This window comes from Montipora capricornis, chromosome 9 (genome assembly GCF_036669925.1).
Source record: "Montipora capricornis isolate CH-2021 chromosome 9, ASM3666992v2, whole genome shotgun sequence".
NCBI classification, from domain to species: Eukaryota; Metazoa; Cnidaria; class Anthozoa; order Scleractinia; family Acroporidae; genus Montipora; species Montipora capricornis.
Genome location: NC_090891.1, coordinates 30,283,259 through 30,299,104, shown reverse-complemented (window position 1 = coordinate 30,299,104; position 15,846 = coordinate 30,283,259). Strand labels below are relative to the sequence as shown.

The 15,846-nt window shown below is 42.1% G+C and overlaps 1 protein-coding gene across 2 annotated transcripts; it reads left to right on the top strand.

Annotated features, from left to right (window-relative positions):
* Positions 1-2,056: 2,056 nt before the first annotated feature.
* On the top strand, positions 2,057-14,745 carry LOC138014934 (uncharacterized). 2 transcript variants are annotated; one of them, XR_011125449.1, is made up of 5 exons: positions 2,057-2,162; positions 2,630-2,681; positions 3,508-3,571; positions 10,300-10,412; positions 12,251-12,281. XR_011125449.1 is itself a non-coding variant. In XM_068861829.1 (5 exons), the coding sequence occupies exons 2-5, from the start codon at positions 2,653-2,655 to the stop codon at positions 14,069-14,071; spliced, it is 360 nt and encodes a 119-aa protein (XP_068717930.1). In that variant the 5' UTR covers positions 2,057-2,162; positions 2,630-2,652; the 3' UTR covers positions 14,072-14,745. The 2 variants fall into 2 exon arrangements, 1 of the variants encoding a protein (XP_068717930.1); XM_068861829.1 differs by lacking the exon at positions 12,251-12,281 and adding an exon at positions 13,918-14,745.
* Positions 14,746-15,846: the final 1,101 nt, after the last annotated feature.

Below are 15,846 nucleotides of genomic sequence, written 5' to 3'. Positions count from 1 at the left end.
TGCCGGCTGATTGCATCTTCAACATGTATCTCTCAGGCAAACTTGGAACTATTCAAGTGAAACCTTTTTCCTGAGGAAAATGTATCGAAAATTTGTTGCAATTGTGTAGCGGATTTTGCATGTGGAATGTAAAAATCGTGTTACACGAGGTTACTCACCGAAACAATACACACAAGTCCTTTTAATTCAAAGTTTTAGTGATTTTCTTTAGCCGTGATAAAGTTGTTTTTAGCAGCCGTCAATCGTTGTGCAAACTTAAACCACAAAATAAGAAACTATATTCAACCCGCAACACATACATAATTGAAAGTTTTAATATATCCTGTCCCTTGTTCACTTTCTTTCATTGTTGGGTGTCTGTAGTAGATAGCCCTTTCACATTTTGAAACGCCACGTTTTTCTCTTGGATATGGCCCTCTACCCCACACTGCCATTTCAACAATCTTAGAGAGACGGAATAGCAAGTCGCGAAGCGGCGAGAAAAACCTCTGGTATTGGCGGTTGAGAACCTCGTTTCCATGCCCCGTTTGATTGACATCGAAAAAACTCAGTAAATTGATGCGTGACTTAACCTACCAATCAGCATCTTTGGTTCCCACGGTACATTCTTCTTATCTACTTCGATGTCAACTTCAATGTTCCATATAAAACTTCTATGTCCATTATGAAAAAAAAAATTTCGAAGTAGAGTTCTGGCGGACATACACAAAACCCAGAAAATGTAGAACCCACTGAACTTTTTCTGTCAATGCGTCGATTTCCGGAACTTTGCAGCGTTTCGATTATGGCCACAGTGGGCACGAGAAATCTGGTTGACAGCAATTGAAAACCTGTTTGAACTACTTTCTGTTGCTAAACCAATCAGAGTACTCATTAGAACTGACAAGTTCCTGGAACCAATAGAATGGCTAGGGTCAAAATCTGACTATGGGAATATGAAACGGCATTCCATTGGACAGGCCTTCTCAAAGAACTCAACGGCCTGTACCAGAGGTTTTTCCTGGCCTATTCCGTCGCTCTGAGAGAGAAAAACCTCTGGCAGCCAGGGTAGTTCCCAGAGGGAAGATATTTTACTCGTCAGTTGGGGAAGCTTTAGGAGTGGAAATGGAAATGTAATTTGTTTACCCATGGAACATCTTAAGAGCGCTCAGGAGCTCGTTCAACATGTGTCCATGCATTCTGGATCAAATAGGAATTTGGCAGTGTTGGTTTTTGAGGAGAGGGGAAAACCGGAGTACCCAGAGATGAATCTCTCGGAGCAAGGAGAGAACCAACAACAAACTCAACCCACATACGACGCCGGAACAGGGAATTGAACCCAGGTCACATTGATGGGAGGCGAGTGCTCTCACCACTGCGCCACCCTTGCTCCCCGAGAAGGGAAGGAGAAGTCGTGAAAGTCTTATAAAGTCTAGGTAAATGTTGTTTGTACGCAAAAGTCGGGAAGTCTAGGTTTGCCAAGTAGTTTTCCCTCGGGTGTGGTGCATGGCCCCAAAAGGGGTCTGTCTTGGATCGTTCGTCACGGTCGGTTGGACTGTGCTAAGGAGTTTCGGCATTCAATAATGTCGACTTTTCATGTAAGCGTGAATGAACCTAGTTAGGAGAAAAACCTCACGGAGCAAGGAGAGAACCAACAACAAAGTCAACCCACATATGACGCCGGGACCGGGAATCGAACCCAGGTCACGTTGGTGGGAGGCGAGTGCTCTCACCCCTGCGCCATCCCTTAAGAAGGTAAACGTGCCTTTTCGTATTTGTGATGCCATCAAGTCATTTGGGTCGGTGATTTTTGGTCTTATGGATGAAACAACGATTTGAACAATGCGCATAATCTGTATTGTGAGTGTTGCGAGCACTGTCTTATTTCAAGAAGAATGTTGCGAAAATTGATGCGAAACTAAAAAGGTTTCAGACTGAGTAGAAGGTTGAAGCCCCCAAAACGAATTTGTCGAGAGGAAAGCTTTTTACAGTTGTTCAAACCTCTCTTGTGCAACCATCCGTCTTTTATTTTCCCCATAGAATTGTTTTAGCATTTGTTTACGTCAGGAGTTTCAGTATTGGTACCCAGTGGACCTGCGCGTGTCTGGAAAAGACCTGGTACCTAATCACTTGACCTACTTCATCTACAATCACTGCGCTGTGTGGCCAAAGGAGAAAGACAAGTGAGTCGTCAAATCTTTGCAGAACGAATCGTACCTCTGCTATGCTAAGAGAGATTCTGAAAGGATGGCCTACAATTTGAATCACAGGAAAATAAACAAGGGTGATTAATTCCTCATAGGGTTCATTGTTTTGTTCTGTCGTTTGATTCAAATTCCAGTTCTCCTAAAATTTTATAATTTTAACGAGATATCTCTTTGACGCTCGGAATCTCGTTATTCTCTTAAGCCCTAACTTCAAAATGCAAATTTTATTGACTACTCTCTTTACATTGCCTGTGACACTAATACTGAGAATCTGATAATATCCACTATTCTCATGACTCGTAATACGGATAACACAGTGATAAAGTGAGGAGAAGTCAGATGCTGGTGAGATGGTGGGCGTCACTTTTCATCCGGTCGATTTTCGTGGCGAGGCCCTGCTGTGAAACTTTATCGGAGATTAAAGGTATTTTTATTTTGTTTAGGTGGCCCCAAGGTATCAGAGCCAATGGATTCTTGTTACTCAATTCTGAAAAGGTAACCATAGAAACCTAATAGCTTAAGTTACGTCACCATTCGTGTTATCAAGTGATAGAGAGATAACGGCATACGACAACAAAGTCTTGCAGAACTTCTGCCAGACGTTTGTCGGGGAATACTCGGAAAAAATCCGAATGCTCCTTCTCAGGAGTCGATTAACTTGCGAACCTCTGGTGACTAGTTCGGATTCTCTACCAATGAGCCATGGGAGACTCGAAGGAGCTTAGGCCATTAAACGAGAGCATCCGAACTAGTTATCGGGAGGTCGTAGGTTCGATTCCTGCAAAGGAGCATTCGGATTTTTTCCGAGTATTCCCGAGTCATCATTGATTTTAGCTAATTTTTTGCCCGTTTCATACAGACATCGAGCAACTCTCGAAAGACCCGAGAGACAAGTTAGAATAAGTGAACCTTAAAATTTATGATGATAACAAGCACCTGCCTGTCGTTCGCCGTTTCACGTAGAGTGCAATGCAGTACTAAATCTCTTTAGTTGCAAAGAAATTTTCGTGTCAGCCTGCGTTGCAAGCCTTTTCGGGCGTGGGTTTCACAGCGAAAGGAGAACGCGAATCGAGATTTTCAATGCTTCAGCCGCGCAAAAAATGAAACGTGTGCAATAATTTCAGAGAGAGGGGAGGGGTATTTTCGCGCGACCAGAGTGCGAACAAGTTTCTTCAAACCTCCCCTTCCACACCGTATGCTTGCTACGAAGCCTAACCCGATGTTTTATCTTGACTTTTGGTTTATGTGTTCATCGCCTGTTAATGTTGAGGAGTTTCTTCTTTCCTGCGGGGTAAAGTGATCTTTATCATTTTATTTTTAGATGGCAAAATCGACAGGGAACTTTCTCACCTTGGGACAAGCGGTGGACAAATTTTCAGCTGACGGTAAAGGCAATTTATACTGCAACTGAGTGACGTAAAGCCGGAACTAAAGGAGTATTTACATGAGACCGAGACGATCTCAGACCGGCATGAGTTCGTATCGGCTCCATACGTTTCTTTTCATGCGTTTACATGAGACCACCTGACAATGAACTCAGACCTGTCTGACTTTCGTCCCGGTTGCTGGACAGAGACAGGACTGACAGAGACGAGAAATTCTCAAATTGGTCTGAGTTCGTACCGGTCTCATGTAAATGACAACAAATCTCAGACCGTGTCCAGAAATTTCAAGCCTGTATGCTTTTCGGTCAGCCCATACATATATTTTTTAGACAAAATATATCATTACATTTCGAAACCAGGCACCGAGCATTTCGTCCCGATTTCATTTAAACAGCTGCAAAAATTTCATACCGGTACAAGTTCATACCGGTCTGAGTTGGTCCCAGTCCCATGTAAATGTCCCCTAAGCCATCTTGTTCGTTCAGTCACAACAGACGAATACAATCAAATGAGCCAATCAAAGGAAGAAGTTAACAATTGCAGCTGCCGCAAAGCGCGGGAAATCGCGTGCGACTAAGGTACAATTTTGGTTTTAAAGAGAAGTATTTCTGTGATATAGATATCGATCAATTTCTTGTTCGTCGCGCAAAGAGAAGACGCTATGTTAATCTTTAATATGTCGTCATGGTTACGGACATTGCAGCCAATAATATTACCGCATCGTGTTGCGTGTGAAGTCGTGCGGCCGCTGCTGTCATTAATTAAAACTTCATTTGAAAATATCATGAAAAAAATTGCTTTGAGATACGAACACATTGAAAGTACCAGTCAAGGTGATCACTTTTTTCGGTGCTTTTCAAATGAATAAAACTGCGATGTCTGTGGTTTGGATTTTATTATCTACATATTATATGAATAGAACAGTAGATGACCGTGTGGCGATATCAGATGTCCTCGATCTGATACGATAACTCACTCGTATACCGAGTCAGCACTCGAAGATAAAATTCGTATCCCCCGGGCGGTCATGTAATATCCTCTGTATCAGTGTTGCCTCAGGGATACTCGGATATTGGCACGATTGTGGCACGAGATTCTTAACTATTCATTAAAGTAGTATTGAAAAAACAAAGGAATCACGACAATACCGTGGGCACTCGGTTTAGAGGGGAACTGTCATGCTAAATTTGCTGTTTTTGGTCCAAACCTGGGTAAAAATCTAAATTTGTACTTTATTGACAACCGATTGACAAGATATGAAATATATTTATTGCACAAAGATATATTCGGATTGAATTTTTGGCGACTTTCTGCGGACACCATCACCAAACTCGAAAAAAACTGGTCAATTATTTTCAAATTTCAATCTATTTCGGTCCTCTCCATCCATGGATACCAACAACAAAGAATAGCTTCAGTGCACTTCAATGGTTATTGGCAACAATAGTACTGCAGTATTTTTTGGTCTTGTTGATACAAAGGCGTATTTTAGTGTTTTGAAATTGGACTGAAAATGGCGTGACACTGCCCCTTTGAAACCGCAAATGGGCAAACAAAAGACATGGAATTTATTGAAACAAGTCATCAGAAATTCGCCTTTTGCTAAAAATCAAAGAAACCTGCTTGATTTTAGCTCGATTTTTGTCTGTTGGCCACACTGCAGGGCTTGAAATTAACGACAAGATACGAAAATTTAGTCGCAATTTCACAAAATTTAGTTACGTTCTAATTCGCTTCGCTCAACCGAACGTAAATTATTTTACCCTTCAATTCCCGTAAATGATCAAATAAACAAGGAATATGGAAGGATTCGCAAGCGGATCCGAATGCAGTTTAATAGTTTACATACACTCTTCCTCTTCTTTTCCTTAACATATATTCTTTACAATAAGTAAAAAGCGAACGTTAACAATAACGTATCAATCTCTCTCTCTCTCTCTCTCTCTCTCTCTCTCTCTCTTTCATCCTTTTGTTGTTGTTTTTTTTTTGGTATTTGTAATCCGCTAGGTCTTTACAATTTCGTATAATCCATGTTCTTTTTCTTTAAAGTAATAAGCAGATACAGGATACTAGGAAGCGATAAACAATACAGAAATAAGACCTACAGCTACCTAAATTAAAGCCATAGAAACTTTGTTACTTGAAGCCTGTTATCAAGACTTTCCTCCACGTACATATCTTTGGCAGCGTCCGTCTTCCACCTGCCATGCAACTTCAACAGTCTCTCCGAAACTGAATTACCACTGTGGCGAACAACGGATGTTATCCCACCCGATCTTAGGCTATGAAGCCCGTACTCGTCTGGTTTGAAACCAAGATGTTTTAAGGAATCCCTCAGGATTTCTCTACATGTGGTGTAGGAGATTTTTCCATCCCTTAGAGTATAACTAGAATTACTCCTATGAAAAACCAGAAACCAGAGGCCTAAACAAAGGCAGATCACTTTTATCGTGAATACCACCTAGATTCATATACCTTCTTAAAACACTAACAGGGCAGTATGAAGTTCCCGATGCACTTATATAGACATAGTTACCCTCCCTATAAACATCAGTCTTACTACGAGGCACAAAAATCTTTATGTATTGACTGTGAAATTCGATATGGTTGGGTGAAATATTACACAACTCATTATACCGAAAAAATCCGGCAAAAGCTAACGAGCATAAGGCAGCTATCCTAACATCTTTCAAATTAGCATCTTCCTTATTATAAGCGTCTAGAATATCCTTAATAATCTGGGACGAAAAAGGTTTCTTCTTGGCAATTGGTTTAGACTTGATGCGTTTTGCCGACTCAATTAAATTCTTACAAAATTCACTATCCAGAGGATTACGGTCGAGGCTAGGCACAAACGAGTGAAACCATTTAAGTGCAGCATGAGCTTGGACTAAAGACGCGCTTGAAGCACAAGATTGATGGTTTTCAAATAAATAAAGCGAAACTGTGCTTACGGGAAAAGGCAATCGAACACTTAATTCCCTACTCCTACACCACTCTAAAAACCTTTTGAGGACCCTAAGGTAGGCTTTAGTTGTAGAGTTCGCCCGGGACTGTAACATCACGCTCACGATTTGACGAAAATTTGGTGAAGACGAAGACAGGAAAGGTTTCCAAGCTCCGCTTAAACTAAGTATCTGAAATTACAAATAAGAACACTCCGAAGTAAAGCGGGGTAAAACCCATGCAATTCATAATTCCAGAAAAACTAATTATACCGGGCGGGTGCCAGGTCACCCGTACAAGCGGCTGTACCAATAATCAGTGCCATCGCCCAATAAGGCCAGTGCCTACAAAGTCAGAACTGATAATTCTCACATTCCAAACGGGTGCAGTCACCCTTGATCTAAGATGGCCAGTGCCAAGAAAATGCAACGTCACTGGTGCAGCCACCAGAAACAGCCAAAAACCTAAGCAAACGCTGGAAACTAATCATAGCAGATAAACTGGAAGGTGCCGCCACCCCCAGGCGTCACGAGCAATAATTCTAGTCAAGAAATTCCATCCTTAGAACAATGACAGGCCCCTTAAAGTCCTTTGATCCTAAAAGGGAATTGAGATTCCTACCATGAGTTAAGGATTGGTTCCCGATATGCATGCTATAAGCTGATATATACTTGAGATATTTACTTGTCAGTAGAGGCCAATAATGAGCCGAAGGCCAAAAGGGGAGAACAACGGTACCCACAGCGTTTTGAGACTTCATATAATGAAGAACTCTAGAAACGATAGAAACGGGCGGGACCACCCAACAGTTCTCTCCTCGAAGTGGCTGAATAAAGAAGTCGATACCCGCCGTGTTGGGATTCCAAAACCTAGAAAAGAATCGGGGTAGCTTATGATTATAATAATTAGCAAAACAATCTACGGAATGCGGCCCCCAGCGCTCATTTAGGGACGAGAACAAATCACTGGTAGTCTGCCAATCATCGACGTCTATCAAACGACTAATGTAATCAGCCTGTTGATTTAAAGTGCGGGGAATCCACTGTATGTCTAGGTAAATCCCTGACTGAACACAAATATCGAAAATTCTTCTGGCAATTTTGTGCAAGTCCAACTTCATGCTACCTACTTCAACGATTCTGGCAGCAGCTTGACTATCGGTAAACCACTTGACATGTGATCCTTTAAGGACTGGGGCAAACGAACGCAAAGAAAATTCTATCGCACATAACTCCCTCCACGTGGAGCTCTGTAGACTCTCCGAATCTATGGCACACGTACTCGTTATTGAAGCCAATAACAGAACCACAACCCGTAGCACTGGCGTCAGAATAAACAAATGAACTAGGGCAGGTATATGCGAAACAATGTCTGTTGTTAATATTGCTAAGATTTGTTTTCCAAAAATACAATTCCTCCTGACAATACTCGTCAAGGTAAAACTCTATATCCCAACGGTCATTACACAAGGTGGACATGACACAATGTCTTGTCATAATTCTACCAATATTACCAACGACAGGACCCGTTGAAATAATTTGACCCGTAAAAGAAGCCAAACTTCTTGCCGAAACCTTAAAGTTTGAGTTGATAATATGGTCAATGGTTTTTAAAATCTTCGTAATCCTTCTATCTACAATTTTTAAAGTGCCCAGGATCGAATTCCAAGTCAAGCCTAACCAGTCTAAAACCTGCGTGGGCTCCCATACCGACTTCTCATCGTTAGCTATAAACCCTGCACTGCTCAAGTCGTTTCTAACAGCTCGGGCAGTAGCGTGACAGTCTTGTTTATCCTGGACTATGCCCCAACCATCATCTAGAAAGATGGCTATACAGATACCCTGTAATCTCCAGCGTTTTACCAAGGGTTTCAAGAGCTTAGTAAAGACATAAGGGGCAGTGGATAAACCGAAAGGAAGAACGGTAAATACATAAAATATTTCATCCCCAGAATCTGCCACTCCCCACGAAAACCCAAGGTAAGTTTGGTGTTCCTGTGAAATTTCAACGTGGTGATAACCGCTTTTTAAATCGAAGGAAAACATATAAGACCCCTTTGTAAAGTAGGAAAGAGCAACCTTCCAATCCTCGAATTTCACTCTTTGTTTAAGTAAACACTTATTTACGTGGCGTAAGTCCAGAATTAGTCGTTTTTTACCGCATGGCTGTACTGACACAGATAAGGGGTTAACTACCAAGGGTTTCTTAGCAACTACGCAGACACGCCCAGAGAGAACAAGCTCATGGATAGCTTGGTCCACAAAATCGGCATGGAATCTAGCAGACTTATTATTCCTGAGCTTCACGGGTTCGGGCGAACTAGCAAAAGGTAATTTATAACCGTTTTCAATTAGCGATAAGATAAAATAAGGCGCACCAATAGATTTCCAAAACTCGATGTTAGCTCTCAGATTACCCTTCACGCTTAAAGATAGCCCACTGTCCACTTCGAATTTTTCTACGATTTCTTCTACCTGCGCTAAGTCTTCCTCAATACTTGATAGCTGGCTGGCTTGATTGAATTCCTGTTGGCTTGTTGTAGGAAGGTACTGGTAAGGAGTTGTGATTGTAGGACTGGTAACTGTGACCTCCTGGCCAGAAGGCAGAACGGCAGTCTTTGGCCCAATGACCGTATTTTCCACATTTGGAACAGCGGAACCCTTCATAACAAGCATCCCTACGGCCTGTAAACAAAAATAACAACAACTGCAGTAAGCTGGGCGGGAGGGTGGGATAAATGCTGAAGTATAAACTGCGTGGATCGCTAGCGTGAGTGAATATTCAACGGTCACAGAGGTTATAAATACCAGGGACTAACCAATCAAAATTATGCATAATTAGAACAAGTGAGAAGGTGAGACAGGAGGAGCGAAGGTATTGGAGCATACTAATTACTGGAATACCAGCGGAAAATTCATTCGCAAAATCGTCGCGCTGCATTGTGTTGTCAGCGGTGTAGGAAGACAAAACATGAGCCCACAATACTTGTGTTGAAAGAAACCGCTGAAAATGGCGAATGATGTCGAAGGAATGGAGTTGTGTACGTAACATCGCAGCGAAATTACACTACAATTACGCTATCTTCAGATTGAAAGAAAACTCTAGGCGAGAAACCTCAATTTATTTTAGTAAAAAGAGCAGCAAAGCGGCAACTGCTAAGCCTTTTGTTTTGAAAGAGCGAAGATGAAAACAAGTCATGACAAGTCGCAAATTTGTGGCTTCACCAGATATTTTAGTCGCAAAGGGAAAAGTCGCAATGAAAAAAACTCAGTCGCAAATGCGACTGTATTGGTCGCAGTTTCAAGCCCCGCACAGATCTCAAACAACTCAAAGTGCATATCACCTCAACACAGTTTTCCTCTTTATTTATTCTCCGAATTCGTCCCAAATACATTGTTATTGCTTTTTGTTTGCTTTGAAAGACAGCAAAATGCAAAGCAGTCTATGACGTCAACCCGGTATTAAACCCATTCCACCTTCACTGCTCGGTTATGGATCAAAGTATAACCACTTTTCCCGTCTTTCAAAGCAAATAAAAAGTGAATTTTCGATTCAAAGGTTCTAAAAACAACACAATGAACTGGGGACGATTTCAGAAAATAAAAAAAGTGGACAGCTGTGTTGAGGTGATAGTGTTTTCGTACTTTTATGACAATCATGTGAACGCAATGCTAAATCTCTCTGTTTTGTGACCAAATCATCCGTGAGAGAAAGGGTGCATGGTTTTCTTTTTAGGAAGAATGTTTTCTCGACTGGCAATATTGCACTTTGTATATTCTCAGGTATGCGTCTGGCCCTTGCTGACGCTGGTGACACGGTGGAAGATGCGAATTTTGTTGAAAAAGTGGCCGACGCTGGAATTTTACGTCTTTTCACATTTCTTGAGTGGACAAAGGTCAGAATATGAGGATACCGTCTCTCGTACGAAGCTTTATTGGGTTGTTTGTTCCCTTTCAGCTCTTTTATCTTTATTTGCACGCTTACTGCAGACTTCTCCTTGCGGCGCACCTTCGGTGTTTCTGTCTGGGACTTATGTTATAAAGCGGTCTGCTCAAGAGAGCTTAAGAGGAGGGAAGGAACGTTGGGGGTGGAGTAATTAGAGATACAGTTGGCGCACTGAGGAGTCCACTCAGTCACAATCAGCCAACTTGTTCCGAGTTGAACTTCCTGACTCGGTTGTGTATTCAGACGAGACTTGGTTCTCTACCATGTTCCGATAGGTTTTTCTCGGGGTAATCCGTTTTTCCCTTTTGACAAAAACTAAGAGTTGATTTGATTTGATTTGATTTGCAGCCTTCCCAATTATGTTGTCACTTGCGCTTGGTTATCTAAGCTCGAGGAACAAAGTTGGCCGCATGGCACTCTGTGTATCGACAGAATTAACTATATCAACCAACCGAATCGATCTGCTGGAGCGTATGCCCCAGACATGGAAACACAGATACTTATCCGGAAAAGTCAAATTTCAGGGCCATAAAACATGTATTTAACGTTAACTGGTTGCGATTTCTCCTCTAAAAGCCCCGTATGAGTTGTGTGAGGTTTGCAAAATTGGCAATTGTTTCCCTCGTGGCCGAGATGGTGAGAGCAGTTTGTAACATCATTTCGGGAATAGGCCATGCCTCATGCCAGCTCAGCCGCGGGACAAGCAAATGCCAATTCGGCCTTTTAGAGGCAAAATCTCGACCATATCTCCGGTTTCATTAGCATGTAGCGACTAGGAGTATTTCTACTCCCCCCTGGATAGTGCTAGTCCATCGCAGGGTTACCCTCAGCATTAAATTCGCCGGTACCCATTTATACACCTAGGTGGCGGGAGGCACCGTGTTTTGCCCAAGAACACAACACAATGTCCCCGGCCAGGACCCGAACCCAGACCACTCGATCCGGAGTCGAGCACTCTAACCATGAGGCCACCGCGCCTCCCATCCATTTAACGCAAGATACATTTTTTATGGGATTGAAACTTTGAATGTTAGGGACACTCAAACGTCTTTCGATGCATTGAGTGCCTCGCGGTCAACTTTCTTCCTTTTATTTGTCCGCGAAATAACATCTCCACCATATTAACCGCCACACCTGGCTCCCGTGTGGCCTCGTAGCTTATTCGGAATAGAAACGGTGATCTAAAGTGGACGTCATGGGTTCCATTTCCACCATGATCGGATTTTTCTCTTTCGTTGCGTTGACCCATTTCCCTGTGTGGGGTTAACAATCAGGCCCGGGTTGCTCGAAGTATGGTTAGCGCTAACCAGCGTTAAATACCATGGAAACGTATAGGTTATGATACCTCTTAACCAACGGTTAGTGCTAACCAGCCTTCGAGCAACCGGCCCCAGATGGATTCAGTGGGTTAACTTACACTCTAATAGGTAATTATTTGTAAGCTTGAGGCTTGAATGAAGTGATCATTAGAGGTCGAGACCTTTTGACAGGGAAGCTTGTGCACGCGACGTTTTTGAGATGCTGACGGCAACCGGAAGTGGGCTGTTTTTCCTTTTAACTTGTCTTCACGCAATCATATTTATATTGATAAGTATCTTTTCGCCATAAGAAATGATTAGTTTGAAAATCAGGGATACACTCCTGTCCTGGCATGCGAAAAGTTTACTTCCGGTTGTCGTTCGCGTGCTTTTAAACTCCCAATTGTGTCCACTAAAATCCTCGAATGAAAAAAAAAAACAAGCAGCATGCAAGACGGAGCCATTGACTAGACGTTCTGCGCAATTTTAGGAAATGCTGTCTTGCAAGGATTCACTTCGCACAGGGAAACTAAGCTGTTTTGATGATCGCGTCTTTGAAAGGTGAGTTTTAGGATGCGTTCGATTGACCCTCATCCTGCGAGCAGAGCCTCCTTTTGTCTTTTTCTTTACTGAGGAGGAGAAAAGGAGGCTCTGCCCGAATTGCGTCAACTATTTGAAGCCGCCGCAGCCCGAACTTCTGGACTAGTCAATCTTGTTTTTCCAGTGCGAGCGTCAATTTAGTGAGAAAACCGATGGTTATAATTGAGCCCGCTGTACCATGAAAAACCAAGATGGCGGCGAGATCTGGCATATTAGGCTTGGGTTCGAGACTGGATCCTGGCAACATGCAGCGCATACGCAATAAAGATCTTACTCGATTCATGCAGAGTCTTTCTCGAGAACGCCAAAATCGAGGAAGCAAAAGAAAGGCTGTGCTAGCAGCCCTTTTCCGGAGTAAGAATACGTGGAGTGATGATTTAAAACTGTATGTTTGGGGTTTTGAAGAAACAAGGATAATAAAGATATGAAATAGCATTTCAGCCGGTGTTTGACAATTTTAATATGAATCTCCGAAGAGCGAAGGATTGCTATCTTTCTATTTCATGTATTCCAATTCCGGAATACGGCCAATCGAACGCGCCCTTACTTTTACTTTACATTGCAACAGACGAAGGAAACTAAGGGAGCCAATCATAACGAAAGGCAAGTTTCAAGTTTGTGCAGCCTGCCCTAAGCACGGGGGAAAAAGAGTTTCCCTCTGATTGTTTCCCTCTGATTGGCTGCTGGAGAATATGGCGCGAGATTTAAAACCAACGAAAGCGGGAACATACAAAATGAAGCAAATACGAAAATAATTTTCGACCCATTAATTGTTAACCTTTCATTTACAAACGAAAGAGTGAAGTGATCTTCGCATGTATCTGGACAATTTGTTGGGCTCATGTGTTCCCGTGAAAGGACTCGATGAATGAAATAAAATGTATGTAAAGTGACAATTGCTTAAGTTGTCCAGACAAGTACGATAGTGAATTTAATTAATGATATTTACCCAGGAAGCTCCACTCACGCGAAAGTGGTTTTCAGCGAGGTCCTGCAGCCGATCAAATTGGAGTTTAGAAATGTTGGTTTACAAGTGATGATCACTTTTTTCTTTTGGGGCCACAAGCCGCACTTCAGATACATACATGCAATTCATTTATCGAGTCCTTTCGGGGGAACACATAAGTCTAACTAATTGACCTGCTCCCAATCGAGTGGCTTCATTCCTCAGTTGGCAGAGCATTTTATCGGCATAGCAGAGGTTATGACTTGGGAGTTCGAATCCTGTCGACGCCGTCTGAATTTCGCAAGTGTCTACAAGTGACAATTGCTTGAATGGGCTCTTTGCATGGCATGAATTGTGGTTTTGATACCCCTTACCATACCCCCCCCCCCCCCACCCCCCAATCAACCATGCAGTGTTGGATTACGAAAACTACTTTTGCAATCTTGATACAATCCCTCCCCTCCCCCCCACCATAGTTGTTCATGGTATGAGGGACGGGATAGAAGGATGAATAGCGTGCTTGACCGCTGAAAAATACTCCCTTGTGCGGCGCATCGCGGTATGAAAGAATGCCTTTACGATAATCATTGTCAAATCTTTTCTGATTTTAGAATTGACAGAACAAGACGTCATGCCATACAGCGGGCGGTGCCTGTACGCTTTTATTCCAAAGAAATGAAGCACCTGAAATGCGTCATTGACCATCATGGTTATCGAGTCTTTAACAACGAATTGACATTAATGGAACGTTTCCGACTGCAATAAAACCTGTAATCTTTGCTACGTGTGCATGAGACATAACTAAGTTCTTATCTCTGTGAAGTTTCTCTCTCCCTCTTTTTAAGAGGCCCCACTTTTCGTAGGGTGATTTCCACTCGTTGCGGAATCGTATTGAGCAGTTTTTGCCGTGTTAAAGCCTGGTTTACGTATGGCCTACAGTCGCACAAGGCATTTCCGTAGTTATAGAGGATTGTTATCGACTAGAACATAGTTAATAGAGGGGAATGGTTATGAAACCTGACAAATTTCTTTGCTGTTGGTTTTTGTTCTCTTTTTTGGCCTTGACCGTGCTCAAAACACAATAGTTGTTTACTCCTTACTGAGGCCAATAGAATCGTGTTGGTTACGTAATTCATGCATAGTGTATGAGCGCAAAACAAAAGATTGTGCATGGTCGTGGACTTTCCAACCTAAATCTTGGCATCTTTGTTTGCTCGTTTGATGTTTGCCGAGCTTCAAAACCAGTCCCCTATATTAACTATGACTGCAATGAGCGGTTTCTTTGTGGCTACATCTTATATTTTAAAACAGAGCAGAAACTTTTACATTTCTACTTCAGCAAGAATTCAAGAAAAAATATATAAAATTCAAATTCAATGAGAATAGACTTCTCCAATGGGCCATTTCCGAGGTCATGCCAGCCTTCTCTTCAAAGCGAGTCTAAGTGCAAAGTTTTTGTTGTGAAAATTACTTTTCATTCATATGTTAAGTAGAACCAATTAGCATCACAAAAACTTCACACTTAGACTCGCTTTGAAGAGGAGGCTGGCATGAACTCGGAAATGGCCTATTGTTTACCTTTGTGTTAAGAAGAAGAAGGCAACGTGCCCATGTAATGTAACTAAAAATAGTAATTAAAATTCCTGTCACAAATTGTCACAGTCTGAGCATAAAGTGGGACATTGTTTATCGTTTAAAATAATTACTGAAAGTGTAACTCTCCGTACTCTAAGTAAATAGAAGGAAGGCTAAGTCCCTCATAAATACTTCAAGTTTCATTCGATAGCCTTCATCCAGAAGAGACATCGAAAAATTTGTAAACTCTGTACAGAGCTCCATCTTTTTATATTCTTCAGTTTTTACCCCTATGGTGGTGCTATGGTGATTTTTTTTTATGACGATAAGGTGATATTTTGGTCATTTCCTTCCTCGTCATTAGTTATGTTAAGTTGAGAAAGTCAGCAGGGAACCTTAGACCCCATTCACACGTATTCGGATATTTTGAAAACGGAGACTTTCCTCCGTTTTTGCCTCCCGTCTACTCGAATACGGTGTTTTCGGTCACACTCAAAAGTATACATTTTTGAAAACGGAGCCGGGTCGTGTGGGACGGGTGAAAACTGAGGTTTTCCAATACGGTGACATCAGACGCGCGTGATACCACAGAGAGCGCACGCGCACGCATGCTCTATAGGGGGAGGTGAGTGTTTCGAATCCTTTTGTTATTATATAAACACCAATGAAATACCAAGTGAGCTTTCGGGCGAAAACATGATAACTTCACACGCGAAAAGATCACTGTTGCTATGGTTACTGAAAAATTGCGCCTTTCGATGCTTTTCATGAATGATTTCGTATTTCATTGGTGTTTACATCATAAATAGAATATTACATGGCCGCTTGGGGATACGAAATTTCTCTTCTCGTGTTGAAAAATATTTCACGAGTGAGCACAGCGAACGAGTGTAATATTTTTCAACACTGGAAGAGAAATTTTGTATCTCCGCGCGGCCATGTAATATCCTCTAGTTCTTATTCGT

Coding starts and splice junctions, on each gene's coding strand:
- LOC138014934 (XM_068861829.1), top strand. CDS start 2,653: ATGGATTCTTGTTACTCAATTCTGAAAAG. Junction 2,682..3,507: donor TGTTACTCAATTCTGAAAAG/GTAACCATAGAA, acceptor TTTTATTTTTAG/ATGGCAAAATCGACAGGGAA. Junction 3,572..10,299: donor GGACAAATTTTCAGCTGACG/GTAAAGGCAATT, acceptor GTATATTCTCAG/GTATGCGTCTGGCCCTTGCT.